This window comes from Erinaceus europaeus, chromosome 1 (genome assembly GCF_950295315.1).
Source record: "Erinaceus europaeus chromosome 1, mEriEur2.1, whole genome shotgun sequence".
Lineage (NCBI taxonomy): Eukaryota > Metazoa > Chordata > Mammalia > Eulipotyphla > Erinaceidae > Erinaceus > Erinaceus europaeus.
The window spans coordinates 133,854,353-133,877,085 of record NC_080162.1 but is presented as its reverse complement, the minus strand read 5'-3'; the positions used below and the strand labels follow the sequence as shown (position 1 = coordinate 133,877,085).

Below are 22,733 nucleotides of genomic sequence, written 5' to 3'. Positions count from 1 at the left end.
ATGATAAATTTCCCCAACTAGTTAACATACTCTGTCTTTGAAGTTAAAAACTAAAGTGCACTGTTGCATAGAGAAGTTATTGCAAGCAGTAGTGACTTTCCTTTGTTTGGAAACTTGGAGATAAGCAGTTCATGTGAGGAAAAAAGCTGTGTACAGCTAAAGATAGAAGAATTATTTTTTTCACATTTTTTCCATTCTTTATGTATTTTCCTGGTAGTGTGTGGTCAAGGTGCCACTATTGTATGTGAAAAAAATTTTTAACTTTAGAAGCAAGGAATATTGAACTGAAGTTCCTATGAAGTAGTTTCCATAGCAACTGGAACTGTCCTTTATTTTCACATGTACCATTTAGAATTTGTTGACAACAATAATTATGGACTAAGTTAAAACATTTGCTGTACAGAAAAGACATGTATAAAGACATAGTTTCAGGGAAATTGTCCTGGTTTAGAGAAACTGAGATTAGTTTTTAAAGAATATTTAATTGTCTTAGTTAATTAAAATTCTATCTACATATCCATTGTGAAGTTCTGATGTGACTAGTGGTACTGTCAAAGAACACTTTTTTTTATAATTTCAAAACTACGTTCGTTATTCTTTATTTTACATTTTTATTTCTATGTATGTATGCTCCCGATACACTTGTCAAAAATTCTATAGTTATCATCTCTTTGGATATTGAACAATAGAATAACATTAAAAGTACATGTATAACCCTTTCCCTCTTTCCTCTTTTAATGTCAAAATATTCTGGTGTGTAGACTTTTTTTAAAAATTATTTTAGTGGAAGGTTAATGGTTTACAGTACAGTTGTTGACACATGAATAAAATTTCTTATCTTTCCATCCTAAATGTCTGGAAAGCATTTACCTCCACCTTAGGCCAATTTTTACTATAACGCACAGAACTTCTAAGGAAGATGAAGTAAAGTTTCATATAATCTACAGAAATGTTTCTCAATTTAGTAAAAGGAAGGGAAAAATAAGTTGCCTTTTCGTCTGATGCTTTAGACTTAGTTGCACTGAGTTATTGACAGATAAATATATTTACTTACTATGGTGCTTCTATGTAAGTAAATATGAGAGTGTTTTCAGAGCCACTGGATTATTGATAGTGTTGATCAAAACAGCATCATACTGAATATGATTCTGCCAGTAAATAAATTAATACAATGAAATTATAACTTATTTTTCAGCTTCCTCCAGAAATACCATTGTATTGATGACATTTACAAAATTCAAAAGTAAAAATAAGGATCATATTGGCGACAATTCTCAGCAGTATAATTAATTATAGTGCACTTCAGTACATAGAAATGATAACAATGTCTTCTAGGCTGTAATGTTTTTTTTCCATCAGACCAACAAAAGCAGATTATAAATCCTTTATAACTCTTTTAGGATTCTAGAATATAGTGTGAGAAATAGTAGGTTGTGATATAGTTCTGTAGACAGTAGAGAAAGGTGATAATTATTATTAACTATTAATCCAAATGAACTAAGTGCTCCAGTTCATTGACCAACTCTGTTTTTCTAACCCTTTTGTCAGCAAGAGAGGCCCATGGGATCCATTGAGGTGATACTTATGAACATGAATGGATTTAACCATAGTAACCATTGAAATGCATTTGTTGGATTTCCTCCTTTGGGAGCATGGTTAAGAGCATGAACTATTGCCTCTCAAAGATCTTAAAGCAGATCCGTTTTCATAGGAGGTGGTACACCTTCAAGAGCTCCTTTTTTTTTTTTTTTTTTGCCTCCAGGGTTACTCCTGGAGCTCGGTGCCTGCACCAAAAACCCACTGCTCCTGGAGGCCATTTTTTCCCTTTTGTTACCTTGGTTGTTTTTTTTCGTTGTTGTGGTTATTATTTTCATTGCTATTGATGTCGTTATTGTTGGATGGGACAGAGAGAAATGGAGAGAGGAGGGGAAGATGGGGGTGGAGTGGGGGGAGAAAGATAGACACCTGCAGACCTGCTTCACCTCCTGTGAAGTGACTCCCCCGTCAGGTAGGGAGCGGGGTGGGGGGGGGTGGGGGGGGGTGTCAAACCCAGATCCTTATTCCGGTCTCTGCGCTTTGTGTGCCACATGCACTTAACCTGCTGCGCTACCGCCTGACCCTCCCCCCCTTTTTCTTTTTACTACATTTATTTAAATGAAATTTCCTTAAAACTAAGCTGCAATCAAAGGCTTTCTTTCCCATCCTACTCATTCCCTTCTTATTCACAGCAACCACATCTGTGTGATTTTAAGGGTTTCTATCTCCAATAGATTTGTCTTCATCATCTTTGACGATGTTCATGGCTCTAATATAATTGATACTGGAGTTGTCTGTTTTACAGAGAACTTGAACTAGTGCAGAGTTTGGGAAAAAAATCAATAATTTTGTAGTATATGCAGTGTGAGAAACATGAGCTTTATTGATTATTCAGGTATAGATATTGAGTTCGCAGATACACAAGTCTGAAATGTAAGAAGTAAGGAGAGAGGTTTAGAGTGGAGACAGAAAGGTGGGAGTTGACCAAATGTCTGTGTAATTTATGCCATAAAATGGGATAAGTTTACCAATGGAGCAATGTAAACAGTGAGAAGAAGAGAACTGAGTATTAATCCCCAAACTGGCGTCAAATGAAGAAAGTATTTTAGAAGGAGGTTATAACTGATCTTGTAAAATATTGCTCATGGATCCCAGAATATGAAGTCCAAGAAATGATAATCAGATACAAAAATGCTGGGACAATTGCTAACCTGGAGAAGAAGAATTTTAAAGGTGAGGTGCATATGTATGTGAGGGGGAGATAGACTTGTATGGATCAAAAAAAAAAATGGGGCCAGGTGGTGGCTTGCCTGGTTGAGTGCACATGTTATAATGAGCAAGGGCCTGGGTTTGAGACCCTGGTCTCCACCAGCAGGGAGAAAGCTTTACAAGTGGTGAAGCAGTGTTGTAGGTGCATCTCTCTCTCTCTCTCTCTCTCTCTCTCTCCCCCTCCCTTTCCTCTTTATTTCTGGCTGTCTCTATCCAATAAATAAAGATAATCATATATATATATATATATATATGAAAATAAAATTAAAATTGTAAAGACCTGGGAATTGGGTATTTCCTAGAAAATGAAACAGAATCAGTTTTTTTAAAAAAAAATTGGTCACTTTTGTTTTTAATATAAGTTAAATCAGGATTGTATATAATAGGAATAATTCAGTAGGGAAAGGGAAAGACATCATGTAATAGGCAGAGGGGAAACTTTCTAAAAGGAAATGAAGGGAAGGAAGAGGACGAGCAGTTCAATACTTAAAATAAGAGAAAAGGCTGAGTGAATAGACACAGATGGAGGTAGGTGGGTAAATATGGGTGCTGGCCTTTGTGAAAAATCTCATCTGATGCTATTTCTGAGTGAAAGTAGAACTAACGGGAGGTGTGAACGGTTTCTATTTATCTAAAGAGAAGAATTATTTCCAAGAATTGCAATGTGAGTGGCTTACAGCATTCAGGACCCATTTAGGGTCACAGGCATGAGTATAAAATGAAAGCGGTCCACGTGCGTTGTTTTCTGTAATCATGATCAGCTCTGTAGAGGCAGGCTGGATGAACAGTCACCGGATTGGATATAATTAGGGACTGGGCTTTATCAATTGAATACCAGGAAGAAAGAGAGGGACAATGGAGTCATCAGAAGGCAAGCAAGGACATGAAAATGATTTCTAGGGTACTGCATTACCTCTAAAGCCATACTATGGTAAGCAATGACCAGGGAAGTTGATGAGTAAATCTCTCTTTTTATGATTAGTCTCATTCAATGATCAGTAGGGCTTGCAGCTAGGTGTGGGAGTAAGAGATGCTTTGCAAGGCAAAATCACCATGGGAAGCAAGAGAACGCATCATTAGCCAGCCAATGTCTTCTTGGACTTGAAAAGAAACATTGCTAGGATAAAGGTATTAATGGCTAAAATTTCAAATGAGCATGTTTACTTGTTAACATAATATATCAATGGAAATATTTGTCAAGGTAGTAAACATATTCAGTGACAATATTTTCCTTAGATGATTTGAATCAACAAATCTATTTTCTGTACGAACTAATCAAATACTTTAATGACCATAAGAACTGCACACTGAAGTAACCTTGAGCTTCCTAACTCAGCTAATAACATTATATACCAAATATATTATACTAAATGACACACATTTAAAGGAGAAAATGCAACAACTTATCATTTATTTTTTTCCAGAGGAGAAAACAGTTAAATGTAAATATGACACCACTCCTACTAAAATTGCTCAGTAAATTCATTTTTTTTCTTTTTTTTTAAATATTTATTTTATTTATTTATTCCCTTTTGTTGCCCTTGTTGTTTTATTGTTGTAGTTATTATTGTTGTCGTCGTTGTTGGATAGGACAGAGAGAAATGGAGAGAGGAGGGGAAGACAGAGAGGAGGAGAGAAAGATAGACACCTGCAGACCTGCTTCACCGCCTGTGAAGCGACTCCCCTGCAGGTGGGGAGCCGGGGTTCGAACCGGGATCCTTAGGCCGGTCCTTGTGCTTTGCACCACCTGCGCTTAACCCGCTGTGCTACAGCCCGACTCCCTGCTCAGTAAATTCTTAAAACTGATCTTTTAGATAGCCAGCTCTGTGCACACAAATGTTTTTATTGTCCTCCAAAGGAGTTAAAAGAAACCACTAACTCCATTATGTGTATTTTCAAGCAACTGAAGCATTATTTGATAGCAGTAATTATTAGGCCTTTGAAAAAAATAGCTATTTTTCTTAACTGATAGGATATAAAATTAACAGGATTTCTATTTTGATTTTTCGCTTAAATTTGATTTGTTTTGATTATATATTTGTTAAATAAGTACATTTAGCAAAAATTGGTTAAACAGTGATATGTAAGTTTCTTTTAGTCCACTTCTTGGCTATTATACAACTAACATACCACATTTGTGGACAGTGTCTGACATCCTCTGTGATAGGAATTTATATATATGTGTGTGTGTGTGTGTGTGTGTGTATGTGTGTGTATGTGTGTGTGTACATATATATATAGATCACAATTTAATTCTTCAACTGTTAATTCTTAAAAGGTAAGATTATTTTTTAATTGAATGATGATAATTTATGAAAATAGTAGCTTCTTAAAAGCACTATCCCATGTCTTAGAATAAAATGATATATATTTAAGGCATGTTAAATCTCTCTGATCACAAGAAATTTACTTGCCCTCCTAGACAGAGAATTCCCATCAATAGGTAATGTGAAAGTAATGAATTTAAAGAGTATTATTTTGAAAATCTGGCTGATTGGGTTTTATTACTGATTCCATCACTTACATGTGGGCATTGTGAATATGGGAAAGCTACTCTTTTCTTTTTTGCCTCAGTTTTGTTGTGCTCCCCTTACACCCTTAAGAAAATATGATTTGATTTGGTTTAACAAAGTATTTCTGAAGTTCAGCACACAGAGGGATCATGAATAAATACTTGTTGAATAAATACATAAATATAGAAATATATCCTTAGAAAAGCACGACAGTAAATAAGTAACAGTAACATTTTGAAGACAAGGTGACCTAATACTATAAAGAGCACCATCCTAAGTCAAAGTAACTATCTTCTCCTGAAGGGTTCAAGAGAAGCCAGTATGTGCTTGCCTTTGGCAAACCAGCTAATTTCCTTTTACACTGTGGAATATTTATCATAATTCATGGTCCTGTGTCCTACTTTAGCATCTGTGAATTGTATAAGATCGGAAGAATCAATTCTATTACCACTCAACTCTCTCTCTCTCTCTCTATATATATATATATATATATATTATATATATAATATATATTAGTATATTTGGGAGGAATGGAAAGAGTCAAGTGGATCAAAGTAATTTTGTACACAATCAACCAGTAGTGACAATTTCAGAGCTTAAACATTAATACCAGAAAATGAGGGGGGTAGTATATATGGTAGTCTATTGATTTTTAAGACATGTGCTTAATTTTTTTAAATATACAAAATTTAAATAAATTTTATCATAATGTTAAAAATTATTGATGTCCTCCCTTCTCCCTTCTTTCCTTAATTCCTTCCTTCACACGTACATTCTTATTCCTTTCTTCCTTCTCGTATTTGTAGTTCCTTGGTGGTTTATAACAGTGTCTGACATAGTACAGACATATAGTCAAGCAATCAATATAGAATCAATGTTTATTTGTTATCAAAAAAGAACACTGGAAAACATCTTCTTAGGTGTTTTATCTTGATTTCCTAACTCATGAAATTTTGATACCACAGACATACTGTATATATGTTGGATTTATATTTATATGTTGCATATGTAATTGTGTTTTAAAATAAAAACAGGAAAATACTATTTATTCCCCCAAACCAATTTTTTGTCTGCTGAGGACAGTGGTATACACATTGCAAATGCAGTTATGAGAAGTGATACGTTAGTTAGTAATTCAAAATTAAAATGTTTTTAAGATCTCATTTTCTAGAAATGGAAATCATAAAGAAACTTCTAGGTTCAGAGCTGTTGGTTCTAATTATATAACAGAATGTCTACAAATTCCATTATTATCATGAAGACTATCAAGATATTCACAATGTTTGAATATTTTCTATTTATCCCAATAGTCAGAAATCTATCCATAATATATTTGGATAATAAATAAAAGGCCTTTAAATGATGCAGGTGATGCCATTGAACACATCATTCTCATTTTAACAGGTGCACCACCACCCAGCCCCCTCATTCTCATTTTATAAAACAAGATTAGTAATATCTATCAACATATACAGATAGGATGTTTACTACTTAATCTTGATATTTCCATGATTTAAAAGATAAACTTGCATACATATTTCAGCAATAGGATTTTTCTGTACGCTCTGAATTTCATGGAGTATTTATAAATATATTCTGTATTCCACATACTATATTCAGAAGGGAGAATGAAGTTATGCATTTCTCCAAGTGTTTGTGCAACACTGCTATCCTTCAGTCTAACTGGCTTGGAGATCCTTACCTGAATTCCAGCAATGTTGTAACCCAGTGTCAGCAGATTTGGGAACAAAGGCTTGCACGTGAGGGCATAATCTATGACCATCAAATCAGGGTTTTCTCTTATAAGGGTAACTGAGAGAAGTGAGTGATTTATTGACCTGGAGACTAACTTCACATGACAGTTGTTAGTGTGTTCTTAAATGTTCAGTTACATTTTTTTTTCTGGTTCTACACAGTTTAATTTCTATTTTTTTTCAAGTCACTTTAAATTTAGAGATACATAAACCCTTTGACTTGGCTGTATATGTCATCATATCATTATGTCACATTTGATGATTAATACATGTATACTCCAGCCCATTTGCATTGGGGGGGTTGAGTTAGTTGTCTATTTTTGACTCTGAAATTTATGGACACAATATGAAGTTGTTGGGATTGGATATAAATTATTCTAAAAGAGTAAGCAATGTACCAGCAAAAATAAAGGTAATATTCAAAAGAGTCTCATCATCATAATACAGATATCCAGATATCCAGGCTTCCTCAATAAAGTTAGTTTTATACAAGTTTTATATTGAAAGGGAATTCAAAACCAGAAATCATCTCCTCCACTGCTCCTGGTACTTGCTCTTTCTCTGCCTTTTAGTCTTAGCATCTCCATGATGCTTCGGGCATAGACATCTCTCAAGTTAACACTGATATATGAGTCAGTGGCTATATTCTTGGTAAGCTTCTTTAGAGCTTCACGCTGTCTCACAGCTGCTTCCTTAAGCTTTAAGGTGAAGTAGCAAGCAGAGAAGCGGTCATTAATAATAGCAATAGGCAAGGCCAAAACAAGGATTCCTGATAATATACACATGAAGGCCACGATTTTGCCTGTGGTAGTGTCTGGCCTAATGTCCCCATACCCCACAGTAGTCATGGATGTTGTGGCCCACCACCATGCACAAGGGACACTTGTGAAGGTTGTATCAGGGATGCTTTGTTCAGCAAAGTATTCCACAGTTGAAAATATCGAAATTCCCACAGACAGAAATAGGAGCAGCAGGCCGACTTCTTCATAACACTGAGTGATTGTCATCCCAAGTGAACGCAGTCCTGTAATAGAACAGCTGTTGTCACTCACTGGCAGATCTCCCTTCATTCTCCCTCTTTCTCTCCCTCTCCCTTTCCATCCCTGAAATTAACCAATAAAAATGCACTGACTATCTAATGCCCACCCACAACACTAAGTGATATTCTGCAAATAAAAAGATGATAAATCGTAATTTTTGTCTGGTACTCATTGGGTAGTAGATGAGGACAGAAAGAAATACAATTCTATTTATCCACTCACTTGTGTATCTATTGAACACCATCTATTCATATATAAGAATGTGAGAGATAATACGGAAAGGTAGACAGAGGGGAGTCAGGCGGTAGTGCAGGAGGTTAAGTGCACTTGGCAGAAAGCGCAAGGATCAAGGATCGATGTGATGAAAGTATCCTGGTTCGGGCCCCCCCCCCTGGTTCGCCCCCCCCCCCCCCCCCGCTCTCCACCTGCAGGGGGTTCGCTTCACAGGCGGTGAAGCAGGTCTGCAGGTGTCCATCTTTCTCTCCCCCTCTCTGTCTTTCCCTCCTCTCTCCATTTCTCTCTGTCCTATCCAACAACGGCAACATCAATAACTACAGCAACACTGAAAAACAACAAGGGCAACGAAAGGTAAAATAAATAAATAAATAAATAAATAAATATTAAAAAAAAGAAAGGTAGGCAGAGGGGCCAGGTGGTGGTGCACCTGGTTAAGCGCACACACTTCAGTGCACACAAGGACCTGGGTTCAAGCCCTTGGTCCCCACTTGCAGGTGGCTTCATAAGTGTTGAAGCAGGTCGGCAGGTGACTCTGTCTCTTTCCCTCTCTATCTCCCCTGCCCCTCTCAATTTCTGTCTGTATCCAATAATAAATAAATACGTAGGCAGGAGACAAATGACAGGAATTTGTATTTTAATTCACATAATGGAAGACACTAACAGTGTTGGAAAGCTCACCTTCATTTTCAAACTTTACTTCAGCACAATTTTCCGATGCCATTTTTTTAAATTGGCATTTTTTACTTATACTTCACGTTGTCTATTTTTCTCAGTAACTTAAGAACGTTAAACTTAATCATTATCTAGGAGTTAGAAAGGTCGAGGATGCATACCATCAGAATTCAGTGAGCTGCTTGATATTATTTTCCAACACTTCTCAATTTAATTTGGGGAATATGTCATTCATACCTCTATTTTTGCTAAGCCTAATGCTTAACATCAAAACTCAAGTATTTATACAAGTGTTTATATCTTTTAAAAAATCAAGGATTTATTAATACTTTATACTGCTTTAGCTCTGGGAAAAACTTTTGAGGAGGTGACATTTGAAAATTACTGTTATTTTCTTTTTCCTTTCTTTTGGGAAAAAAATGTAGTCTTTACTGGGTGTTTTTAAATTGAATCCTGTGAAGAGTTTATAAATACTAGAAGAAAGCATCCCATTATATATGTCAGAAAACAAAGAGTAACACTTCTACAAGTTGTTGGAAACCCCATTATCAAATCCCTGGTGTGTGGAATTGGCTAGGAAAATACACTACCAAAATTATATTAGGATAAGTCCTAGTTACCTTAGAGACATAAAAAAAAAATCTCAGTGGAAGTTAATTTTTTACTACTTTTTAGTGAGAGACAACTGCCATCAACATCTTTTTAGGTGACCGGTCATCAGTCATGCACATATATGGAGTGATATGAAAATAGTATTCTCTAGTCAAATTATTTATAACCATTTTATTATATTAATATGGGATTCTTTCCAGTGTTTCTCAAGAAACATCTACATTAAAATTGCTCATGAATTTGATAAATGTATGCTCTAGGGTACAACCCTCCAAAATTAAATATGACTCTCTAATTGCTAGGACTCAGGCTTTGAAGTTTGTCAATTTTTAAAGAAAAATTTTTTTAATTATGTCAGCCATAAGAAGACATATGCATTTCAGGATACCCAACAGATACAGGTATCCCATCTCTGACAGTCATTGCCCTTGAGCATTCAAGGATCATCTTTAATGAGCCTGTGTGATTTCCCCTGACATTGATTGTAGTTTTCCAGTACAATTGTGTATGTGTGTGTGTGTGTGGGGGGGTTGTGTTGTGAAGATTTCTCTTGGAATAATATGCATTAGAATGGCCAGGTGGTGTTGCACCTGGCTGAGCGGCATGTTACAATGAGTAAGGACTCAAGTTTGAGCCCCTGGTCCCTGCAGAAGGAAAGCTTTGTGCATGGTGAAGCAGGGCTGCAGGTGTCTCATTGTCTCTTACTCTATCTCCCCCTCCCCTCTCAATTTCTGACTGTTTCTATCCAATAAATAAATAAAGTTAATAAAAATATACATTAGATTTCCAAGGATTTATGATAAATACATAAAGCTAAGGGATTCCTGTTACCATCTTTCTCAATTATCCCAGTTTAACAGCAAGAGACATCTTAGATACTGGCTAAACTATCGTCTGCTTTCTTCTATTCAGAAATTATGGAAAGGTTACAAATGTTTGCTTATCACTTTTTCTGCATCTGCCAAGAAGGACTGACTTTCTCTTTTGCCAAGGAATGTGTACCAAGTAAGCACTTGTGTAGACACAGAAGAAAAACTGACATTGTATGTGCATTGTAATGTGCCACTCATATATATTTTTATTTAGAACTTTCTAGAAGCAGAGTATCTTTAATTTTTTTCTATATTATCTGGGAACTGGGTTAAAAATAAATTGATGTAAACAGATGATCAAATTGTGTTTTCAATGTCTTATGGAGAATGTGTGTGAGACACAGCTTACTCAATTTGTGGAAACTTCAATATTTTTCTTATTAATAATACCTTTCTGTAGGTTATGGTCAACAAATTATAGTAGTTAACATTTATAGTCTTTCCCCCCCCCCCCTCAGATTCATAGCCTCACAATGAGTGATTTCATCACTCTACATTTCCTTTTCATTTAGATGGAGAAAGAGAAAGGGGAGGGTTGATAGATAAAAAGTTTAACTACCAGAATTTTATTTGGTGACATATTTCCTGGTATGTGACCTCAGGATTCAAACCTTGGCTATCAATATAAAATGATATGCACCCTATCTGGTGAACTATCACTGTCCTAATAGATTTTTTTAAATATTTATTTATTTATTTATTCCCTTTTGTTGCTCTAGTTGTTTTATTGTTGTAGTTATTATTGATGTTGTTGTTGTTGGATAGGACAGAGAGAATGGAGAGAGGAAGGGAAGACAGAGAGGGGGAGAGAAAGACAGACACCTGCAGACCTGCTTCACCACTTGTGAAGCGACCCCCCTGCAGGTGGGGATCCCAGGGCTTGAACTGGCATCCTTATGCCAGTCCTTATGCTTTGCACTTAAGCTGCTGTGCTACAGCCCAACTCCCCCTAATAGTTTTGAGTATGAATTCCGAGACACTTCCTATGGGCTTTGACCAAAGCATTAATATTTAAAAACAATGACAAAATAGTCTGGGAGTTGGCTCATTCAATAAAGTACTTTTCTTTTGAATGCATAAAATTAGGGACATAGAACTGGGGAGATAACATGATAGTTATGCAAAACACTTCTATGCCCGAGGCTCTGAGGTCCCAGGTTCAATTTCTAGCACCACCATAAAACAGAGTTGAGCAGTGGTCAGCTCTCTCTCTCTCATTAAAAACTGAAACAAAAAATTTTTATATTAAAAAAACCAGGGACCTGGAACCATATATGAACAATCCTGAGTTCAATAATTAAACCTTTAAGCAAAACTAGAACCTTAAAAGTCCTCAATAAACTCTGAATACCTGTGGAATGTCTGCCCAGTTTGAGCATGCGCAGAGCTCTGAGCAGCCTCAACACTTGGACGATGCGCCCAACATTTTCCAGCTCCTGTGTGGTTTGGCTCCCACTCAAGCTCTCTACCAGAAGAGTGATGTAGAAAGGCAAGATTGCAAGGAGGTCTATGATGTTTGGCACCTTTCTCAGGAAGCGGCACCTATCTCGCACACTCAAGAAACGCAGGACAAACTCCCCAGTGAACCAGCTAATGCAGACATATTCCAGGATTTCTAGAAGTTGCAAATCCAGCCAGCTTAACTCAGATGACATCAGGGCCATATTGATGATAGACACCACTACAAAGATGATGGAGATGACCCCAAAGATTCGGGCAGCTGTAGAAGACCCAGGTTTCTCTAGGATGTCCCATAGCTTCTGGCGGATAGTGGGACAAGGTCCTTGTGAGAAGTCCTGTTCACTCTCATGTTGACTTTCTTGATCTTCTGTGTCTTTTTTAAAGTCTAAAGTTTCACTCAGCTCCTTTCTTCTGAAGTATCTTTTTAGGAAACACAATTGTTGATTAGTCTAATTTAAAAGAATACAGAAGTTAAAAGATAATTAAATTAGACAGCAAAGTCATGCTTTTTATTTCAATAGACAGTAGAAAATGTCCTCTCCCCCCCCACCCCAGGCTGTCTCCTGACCAAAATATCCAAGTTTCTTTTAAAATTTTTTAAAAATACTTTTTATATTTATTTATTCATTCTCTTTTGTTGCCCTTATTATTTTATTGTTGTAGTCATTGTTGGATAGGATAGAGAGAAATGGAGAGAGGAAGGGAAGACAGAAGGGGGAGAGAAAGATAGACATCTGCAGACCTGCTTCACCACCTGTGAAGCAACTCTCCTGCAGGTGGGGAGCTGGGGGCTCAAACCGGGATCTTTACGCTGGTCCTTGTGTTTTGTGCCACATGGGCTTAAACTGCTGCGCTACTGCCCAACACCCAATATCCAACTTTCTACATTAAGATTATTATTCTTGCAGGGCCAGCCTATGGTGAATATGGTTAAGAGCATTTGTTAGAATGTTCAGAAATCTAGGTTCTTTTTAATTTTATTTATTTTGAATAGAGAAAAAGAGAAATTGAGATGGAGAGAAAGAGGGAGAGAGAAAAAGAGACACCTGCAGTAAACTTCACCACTTGTGAAGTTTTCCCCACTGCAGGTGGGGAGACAGGGCTCAAACTCAGATCATTTTTCACTTAAATATGTATGCTCAACCAGATATACTACTGCCTGGACTGGAGATAGAGGCTCAAATCCTTGTCCCCACCTGCAGGAGGAAAGAGTCATAAGCAATGAAGTAGTTCTGCAAGTGTCTCTCTCTATCTTCCCCTTCTGTCTCAATTTCTGTTTTTGTCCAATAAATAATAAATAAATAAAATAAAATAAATATTACTATCCTCAAAATGTCACCTTTTAATAAAACTTTATACAAAGTCATATATGTATGGCAAAATAATATCAGATGAATGAATTTTATTACCTATTTCCTCTGTCCCACTAGGGAAAGAAAGAGACAGGTAGGGAGTGTGGATTGACCTGCCAATGCCCATGTCCAGCAGAGAAGTAATTGCAGAAGCCAGACCTTCCACTTTCTGTACCCCATAATGAACGTGGGTCCATACTCCCAGAAGGGTAAAGAATAGGAAAGCTCCCAATGGAGGGAATGGGATGTAGAATTCTACTGGTGGGATTGTGTTTAACCCCTCTTATCCTACAACCTTGTCAATCATTATTAAATCAATTAAAAAAGTCAAAAATGGTAGTAATAGCAAGACAAAAACAAAGTTATTATCAAAGTCTAGTGATTGATTTTTCATAGTCAAGGAACCAGCTCTCTTTCTTTTGTATTTATTTGTTTGTTTGTTTTTTACCAGAGCAGTCCTGTGCTTTGGCTTATGGTGGTGTAGGGAACTGAACCTGAGACTTTGGAGTCTCACATATGAGAGTCTTTTCTATGACCATTTTGCTATCTCCCCAACCTCTCTATCTTTTGTATTTAAAGAAGTTCCTTAACCAAACTTTTAGTGTTCCTGGTTTGATATTAATAAAGTGCTCCATTCTGAAGTCCATGCCCTTACATACACACACAAACACACACACACACACACACACACACACAGGGACACCACTACCTTTGGGTGTATAGTCTTTATATTATATTATTTTATTTTATTAGTGATTTAATAATTATTGACAAGATTGTGGGATAAAAGGGGTACAATTCCATACAATTTAATTCCCACCATCAGAGTTTCATACCCCCTTCTCTTCTTTAGAAGTTTCACTATTCTTTATCCCTCTGTGAGTATGAACCAAAGATCTTTATTGAGAGCAGAAGGTGGAGATCTGCCTTCTGTAAATGCTTCTCCACTGGACATGGGCATTGACAGGTCAGGTCCATCCAGACAGCATGGTCGTTCTTAATTCAGGGACTCAGCCACCTTTTAGTCATTGCAGGCCTGATCTCTCTTGCCTTGAACCTGAATTTTCATCAGTCCACTAGGAAGTTGAAAAAGTTTTTTTCCCAAAGTTAGCTTTGAAAGTTTTCAGTCCCCATTCTCCAACCCACCTTCCAACCAATAGTATTATACAACCTGGGTTCAGCAAGACTCTTTCTGGTAAAAGAAAAAAAAAAAAAAAAGATCTCCAGTCTGTTCCCTCACTGCTCAGCCTCGCTGCCCTCCAGCCTTGCCCGCCCAGCCTTCCAGCCACCCTTCCAGGGTACCTGTCTCTGCAGCAGGAGTCAATGCTGAGCTCATCGATGCCCCAGTACTGGATCTCCTGGAGGAAGGAGAGTGCACACAGCTGTTCCATGACATGCAGGCGACCCGTGCGGTAGTAGTGGAGGACATAGCGGAATGCCTGCGAGCTGCGGTCAAAGAAGTACTCATTGTCCACCGGGTTGGCGTCATCGCAGAGCTCTAGAGGACTGGGCACCGCGGCCAGGGCTCCGCGGCGGCGACACGAGGCCACCACTACGGCCAGTTTGCCCAGGCGCGTGTGCGGAAAGCAGGACAGCGCCTGCTGCGAGAGTACAAAGCGGCTGCCACCCACGTTGACCGTGAAGCAGTCTCCCAGGCTCAGGGGCTCCACTTCGCCCTCGCTGCAGAAGACGCTGGATTCCAGGGAGGTCAGGGAGCAGCTGGACAGCGGCGAGTCCGACGGCGACCGGCCACATAGAGGCTCCTCCATCTCCGCAGCCAAGTTGTGGGCGGGCCGGAAGCCTGGGTTCCCTAAGAGCTGGGCCCTGGATGGCAGGAGGGATTTCCCCTCGGGTGCCTCCCACCGGCACACCCCTATTCTCTCCCCCTCCTCCCCCGACCCCTCAGGCTCCTGTCCCCAGTTAAAGGCGCGCCCAGGAAAAAAGATCAGGTGCTGCCCAGGGCTTGGGCTATGGAGCCAGGACCCCGGAGGCAGCCCCTCCCAATTTAGCAATGGAGATGCCCGGGATGATTATTTAGGGGAGCGTACGGGTCGGGGGGGGGGAGTGAGTGTAGCGTGAAGGAGAGTGACCAGATGACCCTTGGGGAGAGAGAGAGGGAGGGGGGTATGGAGAGAGAGAGAGAGAGACTCCTGCCAGTAGGGCACCTAAGGAAAAGTTCAAAAAGCAGAGGAGGGAGTCACCAAATTCTAAATCCCTTCAGAAAGAGAAATATATTTCTTCCTGTACAGAAGGGGACTGAATCCTCGCAGGCCTCCCCCAGAGTCTTCTATGGGGGTGTGGATACGTGGGGTGTAGTGGACTCAGTGGGCGAGGCGGGCAGCATGACCTGTGCCAAATTCGCCTTCTATCTAGTCTGACTGTCACTCACTCTCCATTTTCTTCTCCCTTCTTTCTCTGGTTCTCACCTCCTGGTTGACATGGAAAGAGAGAGAATACTGACTTTTAGCTGAAACCCCAGGGAGCCGCTAAGAACTGGAAGGGGTGGAGTGGGAAAGGGGAGGGGGGGTCACCTTAGCCAGTTCGTTTCTATGCGCTTTATGCCCCTCACCCCACCCCCTTAACCATTTCTGTCTTGACAAGTTTCCCTGAGAACAGGTGTTCTGGACGCTTTTCCCCAGCACAAAGTGAAGCTCTCTCCTTTTAGGAGGAGGGAAGGCTGTAAGACAAGGAATAGAACAGGCGTGGGTTGGGGCAGGGGTTTAAATAGCAATGACGCCTCAGTAAAGGGAGAAACGGAGCGCGCCCCGCCCAGGTGAGAGGAGCGATGTGCCGGCAGAAGCCCTTTGGAGCCAAGCCTTAGTCGACCTGTTGGATCTGGAGGCGCGCTGTCGGGGGTGGGGGTAGGGCTGGGTGACTCACCTGAGGCTCTCAGTACATCTCCGGTTGAACTTAGCTGGTTACGCAGCAGCCTTCCTTTGATGGGTCTAGTCCACACGTGAAGTCTGACTCCACTGGTCCAGGAGGAGTTGTGTTAGCAGCTGAGCTCTTCTCCCTCCGGGAGCGCGGCTTCTCGCCTGCACCTGCCTCCCTGGCTCTGGCCGCTGGGCCAGCAGCCGCCTGCCAGCCCGCCCGCGCTCCCTGGGGAGCCATTCGCGGTTCCCAGCACCAGTTGTGGAAACTGTAAGGCAAAGAGGGAGGTGAGACTGGGGGAGGAAGTAAGGCATTTGGTGCCTTCTCTCCATCCCTCATCCCCAAGACATTTCAAATTGCTGTATTATGATCCCATGCCCCTGACTCTTGATGTTCATAAAGGAGGAAGGGAGGGAGGGAGGAAGAGAGAGAGAGAGAGAGAGAGAGAGAGAGAGAGAAGTTGCTAAACTCAGGCCAAGGACAGCTATATGTGACCTACATTACCCACCCATCCACTCCACTCCCTACAGCCTAAGACAGTCTCTCAAACGTCTCTGAATTGTGCAATTGCAATTTTTTTTCTTTACAGGAGATAATGAACCAGTCCATTTCCATTATTTTCATCGTCTTCCTAATGTAGGAAGAGCTTTTTATTTTTATTTTATATTTTATTTTTTATTTTACAGAATTACATGTCGAAGGGGGGTTTGAATTCACACCATTCTCACCACCAGAGTTCTGAATCTTCACTCTTCCCACTGCAATCCACCACTGTTCTCTTAAGGTTTTAGGTATGGGCCAACCATCTTCATAGAGCATGAAACAGCGTGACTTTGGGAAGCCTCCATGGGATGTTTAGATGTCATCTGCTTCATGAGCCGCTGTGTATTTGTGTAATTTCAGTTTTTAATTAAAACATACAATTAAGGGAATTATTGCAAACCCTTAGCTCAAGTAGTATCATATCAAAACCATGATGAGATAGCAATATACCTATGATACAGAAGAGGAAACTGAGCTGTAGAAAAAAAAAAAGTAAATTACTGAGGTCACACAGACCAAATATGTTTGCTTTTATTTATTTATTTAAAAACATTTTAAAACTATTTTTATTGTTGTTGTAGCGATTGTTGTTGATATCTTCGTTATTAGGACAGAGAGAAATGGGGAGAGGAGGGGAAGACAGAGAGGAGAAGAGAAAGATAGACACCTGCAGACCTGCTTCACTGCCTGTGAAGTGACTCCCCTACAGGTGGGGAGCCGGGGGCTCCAGAACCTGGATCCTGATGCTGGTCCTTGCGCCTTGCACCATGCAATTAATCCGCTGAGCTACCTCCCAACTCCCTGATTTTACTTATTTTTTATGCATTTATTTTAAAATTTTTTAATTATATTTATTTATTTATTTATTGTGTAGAGACAGCCAGAAATCTAGAAAAAGTGGGTGACAGAAAGGGAGAAAGACAAGAGAGATACCTTTCAACACTGCTTCACTACTTAAAAAGCTTTCTTTCTGCAGGTGGCAGCCAGTGGCTGAACCCTGGTTCTTGCGAATTATAACATGTGTGCCCAACCATTAACTCCCCAATAAAGCAAGAACAAAAAAAAAATGAAAGAACTTTTCTGGGCCAGAGAAATATCTCACTAGATAGAGCTCAGGCCTTGCCATGGTTCAAACCCTCCCCCCCCCCCCCACCACCATGTGGTAACTGAATGGAACTGAAGCAAGCTTCAGTTGTCCTGGTCTCCTCTCTTCTTCTCTCTTCTCTTCTCTTCTCTTCTCTTCTCTTCTCTTCTCTTCTCTTCTCTTCTGTCTCTCTCTCTCTCCCCCTCACTTTCTGTGTGTGTCTTTCTGATTGAAAAACTTTGGCCTGGGAACAGTGAAATTGTGCATGCATGAGATTCCCAGCTATGCAGAAAAAAAAAAACTAAAATAAAATAACTCATCTGCACAGAAAACTTAAATAGTTCAAATTTTCTCAACAAAAAGTTTATCATTCTGCCTATTATAAAATTATGTCATTAACAAAGAGAGGAAAACTCCCTCAACATCTAACTGTATATTATCCCCAGTTCTATAGAGCCCTTCTGTGGTGAGGTAGAAGGATAACTTTGGGAGAGTGGCAGCTTTACATGAAAAGGAAGATCTTAACAAGGTAACCAGACATTGGCAAAAGCTGACTGAGTTGACATAATTCTCCATTGTTACCTGGCTCCTGCTTGTTAGTACTGACAGTGATGGGAAATAATTATGGTTAGTAAACACCCTTTCAATGTCTGATCCAAGATTAGTGTCCAAATTCTCAGATTGATCTCATGAAATTTATTCATGCTTACTTACAAATGCCAACAGAGAGAACTGAGAAAAGAGTTCCAAGTAACTTTCATGGTTAAATAGGATTTATAAAAGGGAGTATATAAACAAATTGAAACCTTTTTGACTTCAAATTTCATCTTAACTGCTAAAAGTATGAATTGAGTTTCTTGTGATTTAAAAACTTACATTAATTTAAACACAAGAAGAGAGATGGTTACTAGCTCACTGGGAGTTTATATACGCAAATGACCTGTTTATGAAATAGTTTCTTGCTTAATAAAATTCCCTGCTTTCCTACCTATTCTTTTTCCTTCAATCTACTCTGTCCCCTGTCTTATTGACTGCTAATGCTTAAGTCAATGAAGAGAATATGATAGATAAGAAGGGAAAATACCCAATTGAATATATCTTTCTAGGTCTCTATTCTTGAACTGAGTTATAGCATAAAGTATGTCAAGTAATGGAAATACCACTTATAAGAAGTTTGAGAAGGTGAGGTCTTGTTTTCAGTTTCATTCCCACATAGCATGGGAGGAATGTGATTGCTACGTAGGAGGTAAAAAGTCACAGTGCAAAGACGAAATCTTCACATTTTAATGGCTTTTGGTATATTTCCTTAGTAATAACATAATGTAGTCAAGTGATTTTCCATTAACTGTCTTGCCATGAAGAACTGTACTGGTGGTTAATTCATCTACTCAGGCTTCCATATAACAATCTGAATATAGCTTCTCTACATACAATTAATGTTTTCAATTCTTTCAACTTATAGTACTATTTCTAAAATCACTATTTATAGGCAGCATTCCTCCTAACGGTCTTATTTCGAATGGGATTAAATGAGAAATCACAACATATATTAAACATATAACTATTAATGACAACTATTAATGATAGTAAGGAAAATAGAAGTTAAGACTTAAATGTTAGACTGGACACCATAAAACATTGGCAGAGGCGGCCAGGTGTTGGCACACTGGGTTTAACATACATAGTACAAAACAAAGATCCTGGTTCAAGCCCCCAGTTCCCCACTTGCAAGAGGATTGCTTCACAAGTGGTGAAACAAGTCTGCAGGTGTCTTTCTCTTCCTCTCTCTATCTTCCCTTCCCCTCTCAATTTCTCTCCTATCCAAAAACAAACAAAAAGACATTGGCAGAATGTTATATGCTGCCAGCTTTAGAGACATCAGTCCAACAACTTAGAATAAATAAATAAATATAAGCCAGTGTAATTCTATCAAATTGAAAAAAAAAAGCTACTACATAGGAAAACAATTATTACAACCCCGCCCAAAACACAACAAAACAAAATACCACTACTGAATTGGAGGTGTTCTCTTTTTTTTACACTGTACCCATCAGAGAAATAATTAAGAACCAGAGGTTGGGCGAGGGGCACATCCAGCTGAGTGCACACCTTACTATGCACATGCACCAGGGTTCAAGCCCCTGGTGCACATTGGTAGGAGGAGGGAAGCTTTAGGAGCAGTGAAACAGTGCTGCAGGCATCTCTGTTTTTTTCTTCCTTTATATCACTCTTTTCTCTCAATTTCTTTCGGTTCTATCAAATTTAAGAAAGTGGTGGGGATGGGGATTGAAAAGATGGTCTCTGGGAGGGGTGGATTTTTTGTGTAGGCACCAAATTCTGTTGGAGAGGGGAAACAAAGGCATGAATAGCAAAAATATAGAGTTCACAAAATTCAGCTACGTTAAAATGGGGAGACATATTAATAGACTCTTTACCAAAGAGAATATTAGTCAACAGATACATGAAAAAGGATAAAAATGAAATGCCACCACAATCCAGACACAAAGTACTACAATTAAAAAGGACAGAAATAAATGAGGACAAGTGTATAAATGTGAGGTGAAGCACCACAATAACTGAAAATAAATAAATAGACAAAGAAAGGGAGAAACACAAGGTGAAAATTTAAGTGCATGTGGAATGTTGGAGAAAATCCAAAGACATTAAAGTGAAGGGCATGGAGGAGGTAAAAATGGCTGTAGCGATCCCGGGATCTGTGATAGAGGAAGCTGTCAACTCAGTGGAACATGTAGTGTGCTAAGACCTATTATGATGGGAGATAAGAAACAATTGAGTAAGTCATTATTCCCCCAAGAAAGAGATATTTAAAACATCAAAGAAAACAAATGTTGTCATTTGAAACACATTCAATTTTTTTTTTTTACTTTTTAATTTATAAAAAGGAAGAATTGACAGTCATAGGATAGGAAGGGTACAAATCCACACAATTCTCACCACCAGAACTCTATATCCCTTCCCCTCCCTGATAGCTTTCCTAGTCTTTAACCCTCTGGGAGTATGGACCCAAGATCATTGTGGGTTGCAGAAGGTGGAAGGTCTGGCTTCTGTAATTGCTTCCCCACTGAACATGGGTGTTGATCCATACTCCCAGCCTGTTTCTCTATTTCCCTAGTGGGACAACAATCTGGGGAAGCAGATAACCAGTACACATTGGTGGGGATGTCTATCCAGGGAAGTCTGGTTGGCATCATCTTAGCATCTGGAACCTGGTGGTTGAAAAGAGAGTTAACATACAAAGCCAAACAAATTGTTGACCAGTCATGAACCTAAAGGCTGGAATAGTGCAGATGAAAAGTTGGGGGGGAGGGTCCTCCAAATTGTAGATAGCTAGTAGACATATTTTACTTATATTCCAAAGGGTCTATGGCTATATTAGTTTTTTTTTTCTCCTTTTCCCCCTGAGCCTGAAATATGATATGCAGGTGGATCCAAGTTATTATCTGGGAGATGGTGTCATGGCTGGAAAAAGGACCAGAAAGCTGGATCAGGGAAGAGAGTAGCTCCCTAATATGGGAAAGATGTATAAATATTGTTGACTATAAACCCCATTGATTTGATGTGGTCTGGGGCCCATACTCAGCTTAGGACCCTATGTGACCTCTGCATCCCTGTAGATCTGAGCTCACATTCTGTGGTCATGAGTAGGAACATTTCAAGCTGCCCCAATTTCAGGACCCATCTTTCTCAGGTGTAGTATAGAGTATGTTGTCCAGCCTCCCTTCAGAGGATGAAACATTCTGTACTGTTGTTAAACCACATTGAGGGCAAGGTCCTATGGGGGTCCACAGAGGGGGGTCTATTGTGTTGTTCCTGATAGAGATGACCAGTAACAATGGAGAGAGGGATTTATTCAAGGTCTAGTCTGTTTGGGAATCTCAGGACTCCTCAAATAGGGCTCCAGCTGATGGGGTGGCCTGAAAGTGACTAAAAAGAGTCATCATTAAAGTATGCCAGTCTCTTGACCTTATTCAGCTTTTGCAGTCCTTGCTTTAATGAGGTTAGCTTTGGAGTGAGTGAGAGAACTATAATAGGAAGTAGGTGAGGAGGGTATCTAAGTCTAAGTAGACACTCTTTCATTATGAACTTCAAACTGACTCACTGCAGACTATTGTGCTCTTTTGCTTTCGGGAATATATTTTGCCCTAATTTATGGATACATATGAACATATGCTCTATCTCACAGGACCTGGTCTATATCTAGGTTTTGGGACTTTGTTAGGAAGTGAACCACCTGGAATGGAATCAGAGAATCCTATGAAAGGAAAGGTCTCACCCAAGTAATGAGGGTGAAGGGTTGGCATTCCATGCTTGACATCTCTAGACACAGTCTCAAGTGAATCATGCTGAGGTAGTACTTGTTCCATTGATCAGGCTGGTACTGGTGGATGCAATATCATTTGTTATGAATTGAGAGAAGCATGCAGGAAAGTGAGTCCCACGCTAGAGGCTCCAGGAGTGGGGGAAATACAGTCTTTATAGAAGAAGTGGGATGTCCCTGCTGTCTTCCGGTTTAAAAAGGCAATAGATAGTTATTGCTATAATCACATTATTTGTCAATTAGGTTAACTTTGAAAAATACCTTTGTTAGGATTTGCTGTATCATACACAGCATCACCATAATTTATGTCCTTTGACATTATTTGTGTATAGCTGTGCCATGGCTGCTTCTGTTCTCCCTGGTCTAGGCTTTTGAGAGAGTCAACATATCAAAGACTCAGTCTATGTATTAAAAAGACTCAGTCTGTGCTTTAAAAAGTTTGAGACATTCAATTTTCCCCTCTTATATTAATTAAATAGTGATTTATATGACCATAATTTAATAGGAGTATACATATATATACATCATTCCCACCACCAAAAGACTGTGTCCCATCCCATCCTCCCCAACGCCCCTGG

General features: G+C 39.2%; 1 protein-coding gene across 1 annotated transcript; it reads right to left on the bottom strand.

The window, feature by feature from the left end:
• Positions 1 to 4,772: 4,772 nt before the first annotated feature.
• Positions 4,773 to 16,458, bottom strand: KCNV1 (potassium voltage-gated channel modifier subfamily V member 1). The gene is made up of 4 exons (XM_007524226.3): positions 16,199 to 16,458; positions 14,621 to 15,747; positions 11,857 to 12,386; positions 4,773 to 8,096 (listed from the first exon to the last, which is right to left on the bottom strand). Exons 2-4 carry the CDS (start codon positions 15,085 to 15,087, stop codon positions 7,585 to 7,587), a joined length of 1,509 nt encoding a protein of 502 aa, XP_007524288.1. The 5' UTR covers positions 15,088 to 15,747; positions 16,199 to 16,458; the 3' UTR covers positions 4,773 to 7,584.
• Positions 16,459 to 22,733: the final 6,275 nt, after the last annotated feature.

Bases quoted from the DNA above. Each gene is read 5' to 3' on its own strand.
- KCNV1 (XM_007524226.3), bottom strand. From the start codon at position 15,087: ATGGAGGAGCCTCTATGTGGCCGGTCGCCGTCGGACTCGCCGCTGTCC. The intron at 12,387-14,620 runs GTACCCTGGAAG...TTTCCTAAAAAG, and splicing joins GACTCCTGCTGCAGAGACAG to ATACTTCAGAAGAAAGGAGC. The intron at 8,097-11,856 runs GTATTCAGAGTT...GTTCTATTACAG, and splicing joins ACTGGGCAGACATTCCACAG to GACTGCGTTCACTTGGGATG.